The sequence below is a fragment of the Rutidosis leptorrhynchoides genome, chromosome 6 (assembly GCF_046630445.1).
Source record: "Rutidosis leptorrhynchoides isolate AG116_Rl617_1_P2 chromosome 6, CSIRO_AGI_Rlap_v1, whole genome shotgun sequence".
Classification (NCBI taxonomy): domain Eukaryota; kingdom Viridiplantae; phylum Streptophyta; class Magnoliopsida; order Asterales; family Asteraceae; genus Rutidosis; species Rutidosis leptorrhynchoides.
In genome coordinates, this window is record NC_092338.1 from 102,222,705 (window position 1) to 102,244,593 (window position 21,889).

At 38.8% G+C, this 21,889-nt stretch overlaps 1 protein-coding gene across 1 annotated transcript; it reads right to left on the reverse strand.

Moving 5' to 3' along the window:
• Positions 1–232: 232 nt before the first annotated feature.
• LOC139851753 (zinc finger CCCH domain-containing protein 20-like) lies at positions 233–1,721 on the reverse strand. The gene has a single exon (XM_071840917.1). The coding sequence runs from the start codon at positions 1,686–1,688 to the stop codon at positions 648–650; it is 1,041 nt and encodes a 346-aa protein (XP_071697018.1). The 5' UTR covers positions 1,689–1,721; the 3' UTR covers positions 233–647.
• Between the last annotated feature and the right edge of the window lie 20,168 nt (positions 1,722–21,889).

The window sequence follows — 21,889 nt, forward strand, 5'->3', positions numbered from 1 at the left end:
AAATAGTATACAAACCGTCGGTGGAAAAGATCTATAGTAATAATAGTAATAAAAAATAATACCAAGGGTTAATTCATGACTCATGGAATATATTTCGCTTTCAATTTAAGTCAAAGACCTTTTATGTTTTAGAGATTACTATCAAAATTTGTCGAATTTGTGTAAAAATTTAAACAGGTGCTTACTAGCATAAAAATGTATAAAAATCAAGTACTGAGTATTTGAAAACAAATAACAAGCGAATTATCATTATCATTACAACAATAAAGGTTAGTTCATTGAGGACCTTAGACATCATTCCTCACAAATAAGTTTCTCACACATAACAAAAAATAAAAAATTACAGTACTATTTAACAATAATGAAAGTAAATAATTCCACCCATTCATTTCTGTCCTCTATTTTCTTGAATAAGACCCCATAAAAATACTCTTCTTACACTTCACACCCTTCATAACCATCTATCTACAAGATAAGGGGAGTGGACAAAATGTCTTCAACCATGACTCCATAAACATGATTATAAATTAATTAATTAATTAATTATTAAACAAGAAATAATCCTTGATTAAAAATCTTAAACACTTGATTGGAAGGTAATTAGGGTGGTGTTATAGATACCAAATACGAGTATACCATAATACCAATCACTTCACAAGCTCCGAGATCCATCCGACATCCGGGTTCGAACCTTCACCCGGGTCAGCCCAATCCAACTTGTTCTCTTTGCTCAATTTCTCAAACATCCTAGCCCTTAAACCCCGACCCGATTCAACTCTTTCCATAACCGGTTCCTCCACACAACCTTCATCACAAACGTCAGAAAACCCTAACCCGGATCGAGTCACTGGTCGGGTCGGAGTAGAAGGTAAACTGTAGAAACCCGACCCGGGAGGCGAAGCAACCCCAACCCGGCCCATTTGCATGCTCCAAGAAGTACTCATAGTTGGATTTTTATTAAGCTGCAATCGACGGAGAGAACTCAACATATCACTCACCGTCACCGACCCCAGTGACCGGCTAAGTGACCCATCCATCGGAGACATCGGCGGCGAATCAGACGGCGGCGTAGAAGTCTCAGACGGCGAGGAAAAAAAGGACCCGAAACCCGAATCCGTAGTCCGAGGGCTCGGACTCAACACACGAAGTTGCTCCGGAGTGTGTGCGAAGAAACAAACACGCCGGCGACAGTTAACGCCGTCTTTACACGGCTGTGTACGGTAGCGATGAGGATGCAGCCAACATTCAAAAACCCCATGAGCAAATTCACAACCATCACCTTTATTACAATTCCCTTTACGAAAATCCGGACACGCGGTGCCGGAATAACTGTACTTCCGGGGATCACGGCGGCGGGCTTTTTCACCAGGATGAACGTACGGACAATCAGTCCAGTCATGTGACCGAGGACGTGAACAGTTACGGATTTTAAATTCGTACATACGGAAACTATCGCATGCGTACGGTTCAGATGTGATGTCGAAATCGGAAGAATCGTCGTTGTCTGTTTCGTCGTCGAGACGACGGCGGATAACGGCGTCGTTACGGAGAAAGTAAGCGTAGTCTTCGAGGGTGGCATTGGGAGTACGGGGAGAAAAAGGTGAGATTCCGGTGAGGGGATCGTCGATGAGGGTGGTCCATGGTGGTACGTGAACCATCATACCGTGGTGGTTTGAATCATTGACCATGTTTTTTGTTGTGTGTGTTTTGATGGTGAAAGTATTGTGTGTGTTTTTTGTTCACGGTTTATCTGCAGGGATATATAAACTGCTGAAGGTAGTGGTTAGTCGTGGTGGGGTGATGTGTAACCATGGTTAATTATTACTCATATCATGTACTTTTAATTATTTACGTATTATACATTATACATAGACATAAATACATATTATACATTATACATTATACATATACTCTGTACATTATACATTATACATATACTCTGTACATTATGTATTAATATTATTATTATATCTCTACACCTTGGAGCATTCTCAACCATCACGCTTTTCTTCAAATTAATATACTACCATATCAGCGTTACATCACTATTTCGTTCACATTTTCTTCTTATCAATATCCCATCATAATTTACTCCTAACAATAACACATTTCTCACCATCACATGGACCCAGTAAAATAATAAATTAATACATAGTACAACCTATAATGAGAAATGTACAATAAAATATTGCAAAGAGTCTGTGATGAAAAAAGTAAAAGAATTGGCATGAGGGTGCCAATGGTGTTAAATATTGGCTAGCTAGAAAACGGATGTTTAACGAATCTGATGGGAACCTTCTTATAAAACAAGTGAATACTTGTTGACGTGGCATGATCAGTCTGAGAAATTATGTCCACGTGTTAATTCAAAGATTAAAGTAAATTATTTTGCTAATTACAACAAAAATACACTTGTCCTCCATCTGATTCTAATTACGGTTACATTCAGGCTCTATATTTAACGGAGCAGTTTTCATTCACGGTTACATTCAGGCTCCATATTTCATGAAGCAGTTTTCATTCACTCCTCATTATTTTAATCTAGATCAATTGGGTTTCCTTTTCGTTCCGAATTAGGGTTCCTCATTCGATTTGACTCTTTTTCTCTCATAAACTTCTTTGATTTCTTCGATTGATTGTTAAATCCCTTGAACACATCGTGAATCAGTTATAGGGCCTTCCATCAACTCTGAGTCAAATGGGACTTGTTAATCAAATCGGTCTCAAATCACAGTCACGTAGTCGTATATTGAACAAATCTGTGTTACCTGGTTTGATGCTTACATTTCAACTGTTTCGACATCATTATCGCAAAGATGACAGCGAAACGAATGTAAATCAATTCCACGCTTATCTAATTCTGTCGGTAGTATTCTTTTCAAGGCCCGACAAATAAATATTTCACCTTTCTTTTGTAACACCCCAAATTTCAAGATATTTTTCTAGTAATTAATAAGTAACTTTTATTAACGTTTTATATGTATGATTTAAGAATAAATGTAAAAAGAAAGGTTAGAAGTGACTTAAAATATTATTATTTTTAATAATAATAAGTGTTGGTGGTCGTGGGCCAAAAATAGTAAGTCGAAATGCTTAACGGTTAACTTTTCGATAAGTTGTCATTTTGGAGCTGTTTCGTAAAACGAGCATAACTTGTTCATATTTTCTCGGATTGAGGTGATTCAAAAATCCAGACGTCCGTAAATAAATATGTGACAACTTTCATGTTTTAAGTTTTTCAAAATTCTGCCCCGATTGACGGGAAACGGGTCAAATATGAGTTAAAGTGGGGTTTGACAACTTTTGTATATTGAGGGACTAGTTGTGTAAAAGTGCCAAAAACGTTTTTGAGCACCAAAATCAGATTTTGGAGCTCATTTCCAGCTTTTGTATATGGGTGTGGGATGGGTGACGAACAAGGAAGGGCAAGAGGAGCAAAATTGAAGCTCAAATCTTCCATGCAATCATAAATTGGTAGTCTAGAGCCCCTTTCAACAAGTATACAACCACTAGTTCATCACCATCTCTTCTTTGTGTACAATTAGGGTTCTCAAATCCTAAAATTTAAGGTATGAACTCTATGCTTGAAATTGGGTTAAATGTATGCTTGATTGTGTCTAAACCATGTTTAATTATGAAGTTCATACCTTATAAAAGTTTATCTCATGTTGTTTGGTTGAATTGATTTAGTTTATGCACAAACTTGAACAAGAACAAGTCTTGTGTGAAAATGATGATTTCAAAGAGTTGTGTTTTGCTAGATATGTGAAAATGTACACCAAGTGTTTGTTAAAATACCTAAGAGAAGAACTAGTAATGTTCATGTTGTTACTAGCCATGTATGATGATTAATTGAGTCAAGGATCATCCCTAATGGTGTTATTAGTACATGTATGTAACTTGGTTTTGTTGGAAATGCTTTTGTATTGATTTGATTCGAAAATGGAGTCAAAATTGGTCAAACCCGTCACTAAGAAAAACTGCACAAAACTTGATTTTGTAAAAATCATATAAAATCAATCGTAGCTCCGTTTTGGGCGTGTGAGCACTTTTCGGAAAGGGCTTTGAGTGTCCTTTTTAATGAACATGTCTTTAAATGTTGAACAGAGACTTAAATGGGTCAAATTCTGCTATGAGTGTAGGGCTGTCCAAATGGTGGAATTGTGTAAAGCTTGTGTAAAGTATTATTGTTGAGAATTTTGGGCATGTTGTAAGTGTCCATGTTATTAGGAAGTTATTTAGACATGAGTTACCACTTGTAGTGTAGTGGTTCAAGTTCCTTTCTTGAGTCAAAATTAGTCTAAAGCTTAATTGGGTCAAAATTAAGCTAGTAGCCACTTTGTTGTCTAATGGGATTATGAGCGGATTTATGTGTTAAGTAAGCTATTAATGTGATTGGCATTGTGATTAGGAGCTAATCAAGGGAAGGAAAGCAGCCAAGTGTGCAAAAGAGGCCAAGGTGAGTACATAGGTAAATTTATGTTTGAATAACGATTTAATTATGTATTCGATATTATGATGTGTTTTTCATTGTATCATGAATATTATGATTGAGTGGACCAAGTATTTTGTTTATGGTAAGTTATTAAGTTAAAGATTTTGATGAAGTTAATTTTATTAGTTTATGTTACGGTTGTTAATGAGTACTTAATGATGAATGCGGTAGATGATATTATGATGTGTTAAGTTTGTGAATATAATTTCAAGATGTTAAAGAAGTCTTTCAAGAATTTTAGTAGTAAAGGTATTCGAGTAGAGTGACGGGATATGAGTCTATGATAGACCAATGAAGAAGTAACTACACCGGGACAAGCCGATCATGAGGGTCGTGACAGGTAAGTGGGGATATACTTGTACATACACAGGTGCGCAAGATAAGTATTACGTGATTGATGATTTATGATTATTGTGGAGTTCTTTTTATGAATATAATGTGTTGTAGGTATGTATTGTTATGATGTTTTAGTGATGAAGCGTATGATGTGTTCGTGAATCAAGGACATACAAACTCTACTAAAAGAGATTAGCTACCAAGAAGACGGTTTACGGAGGATAATTATTGCTATTTATAGCGTGCCAAGTTTATGGGCACTTATTATTAACTCTCTATGTTACTCACTAAGCATTGAGCTTACCCATATTCATTGTTATCACGTGTGTAGGTACTTGAAAAGCGGAAAAAGATCATAAGTGGACTTCATGGATGTATTGGGACAAGTGGAGAAAATAGATCTCGCAAGTTCCTAAAGGTATATAGCAAGTGTTGAAGATGTAGCGATTTCACAAGAAATTTAAGTAAGAAGTTAGCTCAAGTAAGTAAAAGTAACTTTCTAAATCTTGCTTTTATAATGATTATGACCTATGTTATAGAATGCGGATGATCATGTGTTCAAATGTTCGCAATTCAAGGTTATTTTGCTTTAGAGTTTTCAAGTATGATCAAATTGGTTTTATAAGTGGAATTGTGAGTCTCGAAAATTGAATCATGCTTTAGGTAATTACATGTGTTGACGTCTTTAGTTATGTCGTTAAACATTTTGGAGTAAACATGTTGTCAAAGATTTTGTAATAAGGTTAATGAAAGGTTTAAGTATGTTTAGATGAAGTGTGATAGATAATGGAATGAGTCAAATGGGTCAAGTTTGGCATATAAGCCGATATGGGTTAAAACGAAATGTTGATTTGTGTAATAGGTCGTGCATGACCGAGTGACTTTAGTGTCTCGTTTTAATATTTGAAATGATAAATTTATGTAGATAAAAGATTGGTAATGTAACCTATTGATGAAAATGTGGTTTTGATAATAAGTTGCAGATCATTACCAGCAGCCGCGACATATCGAATGTTTCAAATACAGAAGGGCTGTTAAGCAGGAATGATTTCCTTTGAAATGTCGTGCCGCGACCAAGGGATGCCGCGCCGCGGCATATCACTTGGTCTGGGCGGACACTTGTTTAAAAAAAAAAAAATCGACCGTTTCTAGGCGTTAAAAGTTGGTATCAGAGCGGTGGTTTAAGAGAATTAGATAATCCACCTTAGGATTATTTAGACTTAAACCGAGGTATATTTGTGCTTAGACATGTATGATTGCATGATTATTATGAGTTGCTTACGCTAAATGAATGATGTGTGACTATATGATTATTAAATGAAATGAATTTTGAACGTATGAAGTTTAATTCGATAATGGTATGCATCATATGGAATAAGTTAACAAGTGTAACGACCCAACTCGTTAACCATCCGAAAACGTGCCACAAAAAAAAATTTCTGAAACAGTTGATCTGGACGGCGTCCAGCTCTTAAGACTGGGACGGCGTCCAGACATCCGGGACGGCGTCCAGATGTACTAAAATATTCTGACCAGTTTTTTTCGAACTCACGCGGGCGAAAACCCGCTTCCCGACACTTTTAAATCAAAACACTTTCACAATATATTACAATAGTTTAAACTAAGTTTTTCACAATAAAAACCGAATTTTACGACACCGGGCCCACATCGACCCAAAATACCATAAGTGACTATTTCTACCCATTAGTTTATACAAAAACATAGACCGAGCATGGGATTGGGGACACGCTACCCAATCCTAATCAAATTCAAAAGCAAGTCTTCTAAAGCAACTACGCAAGTCCACTAGTCCCCGCGCTTACCCGAGCCACCGCATCCGTGCAATCTATAAAAATGTAAACAACGAGAGGGTAAGCTAACGCTTAGTGAGTGAAAATATACTACATACATATATATGTATAAAATGGACACGCCACAATAATAATCAAATAGCGCATACCGAAGCATCCAAGTATAGGGCAAGCTAAACCTAGCATACCGTACGTTCACTAAGCACAAGCTAACAACACCAACAATATAGTAAGTTCGCAAACAACGTTGCGAACAATGCCAATAAGCTACAACCAGAAGGTTAGCTACATCACGTCAATACAACATTATACGTATACAATATATATATAACAACGCGTAAAACTCCCAAGGTTAACCATAACGCTATGGTGCTACCGGCTCGTGGTTCACACCATACGCAATTGAGTCATACTCTTTTATAGTGCTACCGGCTCGTGGTTCACACTCGATGCTACCGGCTCGTGGTTCACATCAATTATTTTATAGTACTACCGACACGTGGTTCACACTCGATGCTACCGGCACGTGGTTCACATCAATTATTTTATAGTGCTACCGGCTCGTGGTTCACACTCGATGCTACCGGCTCGTGGTTCACATCAATTATTTTATAGTGCTACCGGCTCGTGGTTCACACTCGATGCTACCGGCTCGTGGTTCACATCCTATCACACACACACATTATGGCACTACCGGCTCGATGGTTCATACCATAACATTCACAAATAAATACGCCATATACACATACGTATAATTATTCCACTCACAATACTACCCTTCGCCATTGGGGTTATATCTAAGTCCGCATCACAATATTAACCCTTCGCCATTGGGGTTATATAATCCACATCATACCGCGTGTGATAATGTACATACAAATTGTGTACCCCGCCAAAGGTGGCCAACTAAAACGCACAACCGTGCCAATTGGACCTATACACAAGTCCATCAAATCCACCTATATGTGAAGTGAGCTCTATAACCAAGAAACACTTCACCCCGACCCGCACCCATCCTACACATACATATGCACATAGGATATTAACACTCACCTAGTCGTCTTGATGAATGCTTCTAAGTAAACCGCAACGCGCCAAATGAAAAGTACCTATTCCATTATCACAATACAAACAACACAATTAGGGTTGACTTACAAACCAACCCAATTGACCCTTAGTGCAATTTCGACCCAAATGCACTTTCAAGCATAAACCGCGCCATAACTAACCAATAATCGCTAACACGAGTGAAAATGGTCCTAACACACCAATTAAACCCGAACACAAGCGTTAAACACGGGTCATACCCATTTTGACACCAAAACCCTAATTTTGACCCATTTCAAAATTAGTTAACCAAACTCACCCAAAAAGAGTTTCAACACTTCCATAATCACTAAACCTAGTGATTAAACTCAAGATCAAACCCTAATCAAGGCTAAAACGTCAACCAACCCAAAACCCGCCAAGTGACAAGATTAACAAGTCACCATGAACCTACTTCATCATCTAAAAGGGTTGTACAACAAACTAGCTCAAAACCCTAAATTGAATATCAAATCTAAACAATGAAATTCGGAGTTTGAGCTTACCAATACCACCACAACGTAGCTAGGAGCGAAATGAACAACTTTAGAACCCGAGCTTTTACGAGAATCCGACTCCTTCTTCTCCAAATCCACCTCTCTCTCTCTAAAACTCTTACTCTCTCACTAGAACAAGATGAGAGTGTTTGTGTAGGTGTTAGTGGAGCAAATGAGGCTCCTAGAACTGATCTTGTGGCCTTAACTCGTTCCATAAGTGAAAATACCATTTTGCCCCTCTAAAAATCTTAAAATAACCCAGCTGGCCCGACAGACAAACTGGACGGCGTCCCAATTTCTGGACGGCGTCCAGCCTTTAACATCTGGACGGCGTCCCACCATCCTGGACGGCGTCCAGCCTTTAACATCTGGACGGCGTCCCACCATCCTGGACGGCGTCCCGAACAACTAAAAAGTCAGAAACAGGATTAGAGTCTTACAACTCTCCCCCACTTAGAATCGATCACGTCCTCGTGATCCTCGTCACTTAACCAAACGGACCACACTCCACGGTCCTCAACATAAGTCCCAATCCGACTTTCCTAGGCAACTCTTCCCAAGGAATCACCTTTAACAACTAAAATCGTCTCCCGCGATTTATCAAACCCACTATCCGAGCACTAAAACCATGCTCACTCCCTATCATCGGGAAAACTCAACCAATCTCGGACCGAGATATCAATCCCCTAGCGTATCCTTACCGAGTACAATGCTAAAAGTAACCAAGTCAACCTAAGGTCAACAACACGAAACGATGGAGATCGAACCAAATGAATCCCTACAGATTACACTTATCACTAAACATCCCTTGTAGTGCGCAATACGACCCATACGCAACTACCGTAACATCATAACAAACGGTTAAAACCGATAGCGCCCAAAACGATCATGGTAACTCTAGATCCCAAGGTGTACAAAATCAACGATCGTCACACCCGTAACAACACGTGAGCGAAACACGGCTTTCGCATCACTAAATCATACAACATGGTCCTCACGACCCCACCATCGGTGTATAAAACAACCAATAGATCACACCACACGAAGGCTGGCCGAAAATACACGCGCCTTAGTGAATCCGAACTACACGCGACTCACTACCTTCACCACAACACAATCGGGAATGGCCGAACTACACGCGCCATAGTGAATCCGAACTACACGAGAGTCACTATCCCAGAGGAATGACCGAACTATACGAGTCATTTGTGAATCCGAACTACACGAGATTCACTTCCACAACATCGAGGTTGGCCGAACTACACGAGCCTTAGTAATCCGAAACCACACGAGATTACTACCTCAATAAGATGACCGAACTACACGAGTCACCATGAATCCGAACTACACGAGATTCATTCCGATAAGATGACCGAACTACACGCGTCATCGTGAATCCGAAAACACACGCGATCCACAACTATGATGAAGTCAGCGGACCCGAAGATCATGCTTCACCAATCTCAACACCGGATGAAGTCAGCGGACCCGAAGATCATGCTTCACCTATATAACACCACGCTCATGATGAAGTCAGCGGACCCCGAAAGTCATGCTCCACCAATCACGTACTCCCATGATGAAGTCAGCGGACCCTAAAGATCATGCTTCATCAATCAACCATACCATAATGAAGTCAGCGGACCCCTAACCATCCATAATCGAGCAAGAACCACCTATACCAAACATAGGTACCAAACAATAATTCTCCAAAAGAGAACCCGACACACACCTCCCTTAACCGAAGGATTTCACCTTGCTCGCCACACACGTCAATTATCTCTCAACGAGATTTACCACATTACCACCTCGGTGGAAATTTCCAATCCAAACCATAAGTACAATTTATCCGAAATCGTACTCTACCACAAATGGACCAGAACTAGGTCTCGACAAAATTTCCGAATCTACCAAAAAAACATCATCCGAAATCTCACACTAAATCTTCCTCGTGCGGGAGTGTAACTCCCCCACTTGGAACCACGTTCCGATACCACAACTTGTACACCCGTACAATGTTACCAAGGTAGACTTTACCAACAATTGGGTACACACGACCCATCACCACATCTTGCTCCAACCTTGAGCACACGATGGATTTCAAACCATCCTTAAACACTTCGAACGAAAAGTGTACTACGATTTCACAAACCATACCCTCGCAATCATCCAATTGCTTTAGTTTGTCAAATTTCACCTAGTCACTCATGTACCTAAGGGTTTCTCCAGGTACCCTAAGTACAATGTAACCACAACCTAATCGGAGTCGAACACCACGCTAGTAGGTATAAAAGAGGCACCTAATGCCGCGTCATAAAGACTCCATTACCAACACACATCGAGATTTAAAACACTTGATCTCAAGGGTTCCAACCAACCGACGAACCTCATGATTCATCACTTCATCATAAAAGCGAACACGCGCTTAACAACCAAACACCAAAACCATTTCCGTGGCTTGGTAGAAACGTTTTCCAAATACTAAGGAATGCTTGGTTGCACCAAGTCTTACGCCCTTTGCCCGTCAATCAAACATCAACATATGGTACTTCCTTTAGGAACGTCACCCACAACAATAACATGCACAACAAAAGGCATACTACACAAACTCAAACGGCACTTAATAAATAATTAAAAGACATATTTATTGAATTGAAACGTACCTTAACGTCTCCTTGCCGCACCCGTCCCCGCTAACTTGGGACATTCCGACTTACGATGTCCTTCTTTTTGGCAATTGAAGCACACCATACCATCACCCTTTGGTACCGAACATTCCCAAGACTTGTGACCCCTCACGCCACAATTGTAACATCTAGCCGCACTAGAATCCGACATACCCGTTCGCGTACCATCCGTGCTCACACTCGGACCCTTAGCCCTCTTACTCGGAGCACCATACGAAACGACCCTTCGCTCACTTGAAGGTTCACCCTTTTTCGATCGTGAATACGACTCGAAACCTCTAGCCAAGTCGAATAATTCCGAAAACGATTTCGCTTGACCCCGACTAATTTTACTTTTCAAGTCATCATTCAAGGTCCGATAGAAATCCCCCATCAACAAACGATCATTCCCCAAATACTCCGGACAAAAACGAGCCTTCGCCATAAAGGTCGTCTTGAGAGTACTCAAATCCATAGATCCTTGTCGCAAATTTCGCAACTCATTACGCAATTCCCACAAATCGGCCGAAGTCCGGAACTCCTCGAAGAATTCCTCCTTAAACTCGTTCCACGATAAGACCATAAACGTTTCGCCACCGACAAGATCGATCTTACCATCCAACCAATCCCTTGCCCTGCCCCGCAACAGACTAGTAGCGAGTCTCGTCTTTTTCTCGGGAGGGCAATCAATAGTACGAAAACACCCTTCGACATCCGAAATCCAAGTTGTGCTTACCAAAGGATCCGGTTTCCCGTCATACATCGGGGGTTTAGTCCTCATGAAGCTCTTAAGACAACGCTCCATTTCACTACTACCCCGAAATTCGGAATACTTCCTATCCATTTCTTCTCGAAACGCACTCATTTGCTCCGCAACGGCGGCTGCAACTCTAGAGTTAAACTCCTCGTCATTCGTCTCGATCTCGTTTCGCGTCGTCATTCTAAAGAATGCAAAATGATTAGTCCACGAACGTATAAAACAACACGCATAACACCGCCCCATCTTGCTCAACACTCGTCGTACATCACTTGTTAAACACGATTTGCACCCGTAATAAGGTTTGCAAGTCCTTATTACGCACACACATCGTATCCCCTCGTTAGTACAACGACCATCTTGCTCGATGATATTCGCAACGCAAAATAAACATAAACATAACACAATCGTATATTAATAATATCCACGTTAGTCCACCTATGAATTAAGGCACTAACCAAATTCCCATTCCGACCCATAATCCTACAAGTCCCGCAACAAATAAGCACACACAAAGTCTAAGTCTAGGCACCTATATCAAGTCACCTAAATCCCTTAGACCATGCTCTGATACCACTTGTAACGACCTAACCAGTTAACCATCCGAAAACGTGCCACAAAAAAAAATTTCTAAAACAGTTGATCTGGACGGCATCCAAAAGCTTGGACGGCGTCCAGCTCTTAAGACTGGGACGGCGTCCAGACATCCGGGACGGCGTCCAGATGTACTAAAACATTCTGACCAGTTTTTTTCGAACTAACGCGGGCGAAAACCCGCTTCCCGACACTTTTAAACCAAAACACTTTCACAATATATTACAATAGTTTAAACTAAGAGTTTTTCACAATAAAAACCGAATTTTACGACACCGGGCCCACATCGACCCAAAATACCATAAGTGACTATTTCGACCCATTAGTTTATACAAAAACATAGACCGAGCATGGGATTGGGGACACGCTACCCAATCCTAATCAAATCCAAAAGAAAGTCTTATAAAGCAACTACGCAAGTCCACTAGTCCCCGCGCTTACCCGAGCCACCGCATCCGTGCAATATATAAAAATGTAAACAACGAGAGGGTAAGCTAACGCTTAGTGAGTGAAAATATACTACATACATATATATGCATAAAATGGACACGCCACAATAATAATCAAATAGCGCATACCGAAGCATCCAAGTATAGGGCAAGCTAAACCTAGCATACCGTACGTTCACTAAGCACAAGCTAACAACACCAACAATATAGTAAGTTCGCAAACAACGTTGCGAACAATGCCAATAAGCTACAACCAGAAGGTTAGCTACATCACGTCAATACAACATTATACGTATACAATATATATATAACAACGCGTAAAACTCCCAAGGTTAACCATAACGCTATGGTGCTACCGGCTCGTGGTTCACACCATACGCAATTGAGTCATACTCTTTTATAGTGCTACCGGCTCGTGGTTCACACTCGATGCTACCGGCTCGTGGTTCACATCAATTATTTTATAGTGCTACCGGCACGTGGTTCACACTCGATGCTACCGGCACATGGTTCACATCAATTATTTTATAGTGCTACCGGCTCGTGGTTCACACTCGATGCTACCGGCTCATGGTTCACATCAATTATTTTATAGTGCTATCGGCTCGTGGTTCACACTCGATGCTACCAGCTCGTGGTTCACATCCTATCACACACACACATTATGGCACTACCGGCTCGATGGTTCATACCATAACATTCACAAATAAATAATACACATACGTATAATTATTCCACTCACAATACTACCCTTCGCCATTGGGGTTATATCTAAGTCCGCATCACAATATTAACCCTTCGCCATTGGGGTTATATAATCCACACCATACCGCGTGTGATAATGTACATACAAATTGTGTACCCCGCCAAAGGTGGCTAACTAAAACGCACAACCGTGCCAATTGGACCTATACACAAGTCCATCAAATCCACCTATATGTGAAGTGAGCTCTATAACCAAGAAACACTTCACCCCGACCCGCACCCATCCTACACATACATATGCACATAGGATATTAACACTCACCTAGTCGTCTTGATGAATGCTTCCAAGTAAACCGCAACGCGCCAAATGAAAAGTACCTATTCCATTATCACAATACAAACAACACAATTAGGGTTGACTTACAAACCAACCCAATTGACCCTTAGTGCAATTTCGACCCAAATGCACTTTCAAGCACAAACCTTGCCATAACTAACCAATAATCGCTAACACGAGTAAAAATGGTCCTAACACACCAATTAAACCCGAACACAAGCGTTAAACACGGGTCATACCCATTTTGACACCAAAACCCTAATTTTAACCCATTTCAAAATTAGTTAACCAAACTCACCCAAAAAGAGTTTCAACACTTTCATAATCACTAAACCTAGTGATTAAACTCAAGATCAAACCCTAATCAATGCTAAAACGTCAACCAACCCAAAACCCGCCAAGTGACAAGATTAACAAGTCACCATGAACCTACTTCATCATCTAAAAGGGTTGTACAACAAACTAGCTCAAAACCCTAAATTGAATATCAAATCTAAACAATGAAATTCGGAGTTTGAGCTTACCAATACCACCACAACGTAGCTAGGAGCGAGATGAACAACTTTAGAACCCGAGCTTTTACGAGAATCCGACTCCTTCTTCTCCAAATCCACCTCTCTCTCTCTCTAAAACTCTTACTCTCTCACTAGAACAAGATGAGAGTGTTTGTGTAGGTGTTAGTGGAGCAAATGAGGCTCCTAGAACTGATCTTGTGGCCTTAACTCGTTCCATAAGTGAAAATACCATTTTGCCCCTCTAAAAATCTTAAAATAACCCAGCTGGCCCGACAGACAAACTGGACGGCGTCCCAATTTCTGGACGGCGTCCAGCCTTTAACATCTGGACGGCGTCCCACCATCCTGGACGGCGTCCAGCCTTTAACATCTGGACGGCGTCCCACCATCCTGGACGGCGTCCCGAACAACTAAAAAGTCAGAAACATGATTAGGGTCTTACAACAAGTAGATAGTTTCGAGAAGACTATGCACTTTTGATGTGATGTATGAGAGTGGTTTGGTGCACCCGGATTGCATCCGTGCAAGAGGGTGACGATCAAACCCACTAAGTAATGAAGCTTGGATCCATGTCAATGACGATTGGCTTGGATTTGTGTCCATGTCAATGACGATTAGCTTGGACTTGTGTCCATGTCAATGATGATTAGCTTGGATTTGTGTCCATGTTGATGATGATAAGCTTGGACTTGTGTCCATGTCAATGACAATTAGCTTGGATTTGTGTCCATGTTGATGATGATAAGCTTGGACTTGTGTCCATGTCGATAATGATAAGCTTGGATCCATGGTAAAGTTAATGAGCTTGGACTTGCGTCCATGGTAATGTTATTGAGCCTGGACTTACGTCCATATTCATGATGATGAGCTTAGGTTTATGTCCATGTAAATTGTGATAAGCGTAGGCCATGTGTCTATGAATGGTATGATTGAATCAGATTTTAGATGGAAACTTTCGAGTCGAAAGGTTATGATTATGTATGAAAGAATGTTCATAATTTTATCATGAACACAAATTATGATGTCATAAGTGACTTGATGCTCCCGAATTGCATCCGTGCAAGAGGGTGACGATCAAGATCACTAGGTGAAAAGCTTAGACTTATATCTATATTAATGTGACGAGCTTAGACTCGACATCCATGTTAATTTTGATGAGTTTAGACCTTATGTCTATGGGTATGTATGTTTAGCTTAGGCACAATCCTAGGTCATCCCTAGTAAGTTGCGTCTATGGTGTGGTATAACCGGATTCGATACAAGAAAGAAACTTGCGGGTTGACAGGTTATGTTTTTGGTTATGATTATGCTAATGCTAAGAGTGCTCTTGGGTTTTCGTGACCACGAATTTTATGTAGGATGATGTAAGTTGCAAGTTTAGGATGAACAAAAATGATGAATAGAAACTGTCATGTAAAGTAGTTGTCAAAAGTATAATGAATGTACCCTTAAGTGATGATGACTAATAACGATGTAACGATAATGTGCTAAATAAGTTTTGACTTAGTTGAATGGTGTTTAAGAACGAGTCGATAAGAAATGTTAAATGAGTTAAAGTTGTATGCTTGATAAAAAGTTAAAGTTGTGAAAGGTAGACTTAAGTCTCTGGATGGCACCGAGCAAGGGATTCTTTATGGTTACACGAAAAATCAGAGTTGCAAAGATATAAATGTTAATGTGGTTGTTAAATGATATTTATGTAAATGATGAAATCTAAGTTTTATATCAAAGAATATGTAATGTGTAAGGATCATAAAGTGCAGGAACTATGAAATGCATAATTGATGGACAACTGAACGGACTCTATCGATCAGATTATCAATGTTTGAAAGAGCTTCACTTTAAGTGTGGAAGGACATGTAATAAAGGACTATCAAAATCATGTCGTGCACACATTAAGCAAGGTTTGATTTCTTGTAAGTTATGTTAATTATTCATATGAATGATGATACGATTGAGAAGTATATATAATGGTCATTAAAGCGCAAAGACAGGAACCTGCAACGACTAAGTGAATGTGAATCCGTACGTTTGGAACACTCAACGCGACGACAAGATAAGTAAATTTTATACTATACATGATGTTGATTATATCTAAATCTCGATTTAAGAAAACCTGAGGGTTGTATTTATGATGAATATTATCACACAAGTGTTGTGGGATTACAAGTGTTAAGAAAGTTTAGCATGATTAACGGTAATTATGAGATGAAAGAACTAATCACCAGACGATGTTTATAGATAGACTTTTAACTAAAGGGAATACTCAGATAGAAAGGGAGTATGGCCTTAAGGTAGAATGGACTTAGAAATGTAATAGATTATGCCAGAGAAGAATGAATGCTATCCTTAAAATAAACGCGCGAGTTAACACACCAAAATGCCATGATGGGTGCCCTTATTCTATGCTTACGCGTTTAATTTTAGGTAAATGAAGATAGCTAGCAAGATTTTCCTTAATAAATAAGAATGTTTATGTGACACCGCTATTTTTTTTAATAAATACGTGGCGGAAGCATAATATTAATTAAATACGATATCGACATTTGTACAAACCGATGTCACGTGTCATTAAAACAATTTACATATTAACAGGAAGAGACGTAAATACATTCTGTTTTCAAAAGTATATGGTTCATATTCTAAAAGACCACATCAGAGTTAACCCTATCAAACATAACATCATCATGCCCGTCTTCTCCCAAAAGCACTATCTACAAAAGCTAACAACCTGCAGGGAGGAGATAGAGGGGAATTAGCACGAAGCTAAGTGACTACGACTAACTACAGGTAATAGTATACAAAGCTGTTATACTAATCATGTCACAATCGTATAACACACAAACATCACCCAAGTGCCGTCTACAGAGACTCTGGCGGCTCGGCCAAACCATTAACCACCAGCTGATCGGACTGGGGCTTACCAGAAGTTCCTCCACCACCGTATATATATACATAATCTACACACGACAGACGCGTCATTCACATATATATACACCACGGCTGTCTAGGCTACCACAGAGGAACCCAACCCGCAGGTTGATCTCTCCTACCAAGGCTACCACACAATAGGGACGCACCGGGCTCCAGCAGACAAGCATCAACTAACATGCAGTCATCACAAGAACTAACTAACCACAACAATAAGTATATCTAACAAGCATGGCAATCATAATATAACATGCTTCTATATACTATAATCTCCAGTTAGTCCCACTCACCAAATACCAGCAAACGAGAAGGTGTTCAGCTATCTAATCACTGAACCTTCTCTTTCTCCTTTTCTCCTAAGAAATACATATACACGAGTTAGTTTATGTCCATAAACATCAAATAACACAATACAGAAAATTTTGTCAGAAAACTATCCGCTAAAAATTTTCTGCTTAACACTTGTGCACTTTCAAAATTTACATCAGATCATCAAAATACAAACGGGCAGCATAACGGCTAAAAATCAACATTTAGGTAAAATATTCTGCCCTGGACACTCAGTCGGTCGACTGACTCTTACAGTCGGTCGACTGTCTATACAGTCGGTCGACTGTCTATACAATCGGTCGACTGACCTTCCCAGTCGGTCGACTTATTTGGTATATCCACAATCGGCCGAAAGTAAATCTCAGTCGGTCGGTTCACTCAACAGTCGGTCGGTTGTCTTCGTCAATCGTCCGGTTCAACTCTCAGTCGGTCGACTGTCGACCAACAGTCGGCCGAGTGTGTTCATCTTCATCAGAAACTGAACAAAGGCTACGGACTTCACGATGAAATCCTCAAATCTCGATCTAGAGTTCGTTTTAAACACCAAAATCGACCACAACTTGTTCACTACTTGTTATAGACTCAAAACCCACAACAATTTGACCATAACAACACTTAAATCACTTGTTTTGACACAAATTTACACTTTTATGAAAACTAACACAAAACCTTAAATTTCGCAAAGATTAGAGCATGGAAGCTTTGTGATTCTTACCTTAAAAGAATCAGTGAATCACAAGGAACTCAATGATATGAACAATTTGAGCTCTAAAATAAGAATCAAGGATTAGGGTTTGAAGTAGGTGGAAGGGAAGGTACGGGAGTGTTTTGGGAAGGATCTGGAAAAAATGCAAGAGAGAGACAGCACTAGTTACTTAATTTAGGTTAATTTCCCCACACTGTGCAACACACGAGTATTTATCAATTATCTGATATCTTTCGTACATCATTTGGAGACCCAAACGAAGTCTAAATTAAATAAACAAACCTGTTCTGTGACCCTTGTCACAAACTGGTCCTAACCACATCATTAAATAATAATAAATATTAAATAGAAATAAAAGCATATAATAACGCAATATAAACTTAAGGGCAAAATAGTAATCTTACAACTATGCCCGATTGAGGATGTTACAGTTTACATTGTCACGAAAGTTATATGATGAAGCTAAAAAGAAAACGGTGATTCCATAATTGAATATGATTAGTTGCAATTAATTGAAAACGAGTAAGAGTAGACGGGAAGTCACTTTAACGTTTCTGTTTTGATAGAACAGATTCAAAGAGGATATACCACACGGGTGTGAATAAATTTTATGCAAGTAATTGGGAAGAAATAGAGTGAGATAAATGTGCACTTCTACAAATAAGAAGATAATTAAGTTATGTAGAGTCGTTGAACTAAAGTCATATTGTTGTAAATTGAAAGAAGTAAGGCAATACCAAGGAACTTGAAGTATTTCTTATGACATCTTTCGTGTATTTTCATAAGAAAATGCATTTGATAGAAATAGCTCTTAAAAATGGTTATTGATTGAGATGTTGATTTAAGAGAAACCGTTTAAAAGAAGATAAATCATGATTAAAACAGTAAAAGTTATGTTAGAGACTAGTGAGCAGTGTAGTGGTATAAAGGACAGTGATGTGAATTTACTTCGTTTATGTGTAATAAATGATGGTTAGCTACGATCGGTATTATAGAATCGGTTCGTGAGGACACGAACGATCCAACGGGGGGAGAGTTGTAACACCCCAAATTTCAAGATATTTTTCTAGTAATTAATAAGTAACTTTTATTAACGTTTTATATGTATGATTTAAGAATAAATGTAAAAAGAAAGGTTAGAAGTGACTTGAAATATTATTATTTTTAATAATAATAAGTGTTGGTGGTCGTGGGCCAAAAATAGTAAGTCGAAATGTTTAACGGTTAAGTTTTCGATAAGTTGTCATTTTGGAGCTGTTTCGTAAAACGAGCATAACTTGCTCATATTTTCTCGGATTGAGGTGATTTAAAAACCCAGACGTCCGTAAATAAATATGTGACAACTTTCATGTTTTAAGTTTTTCAAAATTCTGCCCCGATTGACGGGAAACGGGTCAAATATGAGTTAAAGTGGGGTTTGACAGCTTTTGTATATTGAGGGACTAGTTGTGTAAAAGTGCCAAAAACGTTTTTAAGCACCAAAATCAGATTTTGGAGCTCATTTCCAGCTTTTGTATGTGGGTGTGGGATGGGTGACGAACAAGGAAGGGCAAGAGGAGCAAAATTGAAGCTCAAATCTTCCATGCAATCATAAATTGGTAGTCTAGAGCCCCTTTCAACAAGTATACAACCACTAGTTCATCACCATCTCTTCTTTGTGTACAATTAGGGTTCTCAAATCCTAAAATTTAAGGTATGAACTCTATGCTTGAAATTGGGTTAAATGTATGCTTGATTGTGTCTAAACCATGTTTAATTATGAAGTTCATACCTTATAAAAGTTAATCTCATGTTGTTTGGTTGAATTGATTTAGTTTATGCACAAACTTGAATAAGAACAAGTCTTGTGTGAAAATGATGATTTCAAAGAGTTGTGTTTTGTTAGATATGTGAAAATTTACACCAAGTGTTTGTTAAAATACCTAAGAGAAGAACTAGTAATGTTCATATTGTTACTAGCCATGTATGATGATTAATTGAGTCAAGGATCATCCCTAATGGTGTTATTAGTACATGTATGTAACTTGGCTTTGTTGGAAATGCTTTTGTATTGATTTGATTCGAAAATGGAGTCAAAATTGGTCAAACCCGTCACTAAGAAAAACTGCACAAAACTTGATTTTGTAAAAATCATATAAAATCAACCGTAGCTCCGTTTTGGGCGTGTGAGCACTTTTCGGAAAGGGCTTTGAGTGTCCTTTTTAATGAATAAGTCTTTAAATGCTGAACAGAGACTTAAATGGGTCAAAATCTGCTGTTAGTGTAGGGCTGTCCAAATGGTGGAATTGTGTAAAGTTTGTGTAAAGTATTATTGTTGGGAATTTTGGGCATGTTGTAAGTGTCCATGTTATTAGGGAGTTATTTAGACATGAGTTACCACTTGTAGTGTAGTGGTTCAAGTTCCTTTCTTGAGTCAAAATTAGTCTAAAGCTTAATTGGGTCAAAATTAAGCTAGTAGCCACTTTGGTGTCTAATGGGATTATGAGCGGATTTATGTGTTAAGTAAGCTATTAATGTGATTGGCATTATGATTAGGAGCTAATCAAGGGAAGGAAAGCGGCCAAGTGTGCAAAAGAGGCCAAGGTGAGTACATAGGTAAATTTATGTTTGAATAACGATTTAATTATGTATTCGATATTATGATGTGTTTTTCATTGTATCATGAATATTATGATTGAGTGGACCAAGTATTTTGTTTATGGTAAGTTATTAAGTTAAAGATTTTGATGAAGTTAATTTTATTAGTTTATGTTACGGTTGTTAATGAGTACTTAATGATGAATGCGGTAGATGATATTATGATGTGTTAAGTTTGTTAATATTATTTCAAGATGTTAAAGAAGTCTTTCATGAATTTTAGTAGTAAAGGGATTCGAGTAGAGTGACGGGATATGAGTCTATGATAGACCAATGAAGAAGTAACTACACCGGGACAAGCCGATCATGAGGGTCATGACAGGTAAGTGGGGATATACTTGTACATACACAGGTGCGCAAGGTAAGTATTACGTGATTGATGATTTACGATTATTGTGGAGTTCTTTTTATGAATATAATGTGTTGTAGGTATGTATTGTTATGATGTTTTAGTGATGAAGCGTATGATGTGTTCGTGAATCAAGGACATACAAACTCTACTAAAAGATATTAGCTACCAAGAAGACGGTTTATGGAGGATAATTATTGCTATTTATAGCGTGCCAAGTTTATGGGCACTTATTATTAACTCTCTATGTTACTCACTAAGCATTGAGCTTACCCATATTCATTGTTATCACGTGTGTAGGTACTTGAAAAGCGGAAAAAGATCATAAGTGGACTTCATGGATGTATTGGGACAAGTGGAGAAAATGGATCTCGCAAGTTCCTAAAGGTATATAGCAAGTGTTGAAGATGTAGAGATTTCACAAGAAATTTAAGTAAGAAGTTAGCTCAAGTGAGTAAAAGTAACTTTCTAAATCTTGATTTTATAATGATTATGACCTATGTTATTGAATGCGGATGATCATGTGTTCAAATGTTCGCAATTCAAGGTTGTTTTGCTTTAGAGTTTTCAAGTATGATCAAATTGGTTTTATAAGTGGAATTGTGAGTCTCGAAAATTGAATCATGCTTTAGGTAATTACATGTGTTGACGTCTTTAGTTATGTCGTTAAACATTTTGGAGTAAACAT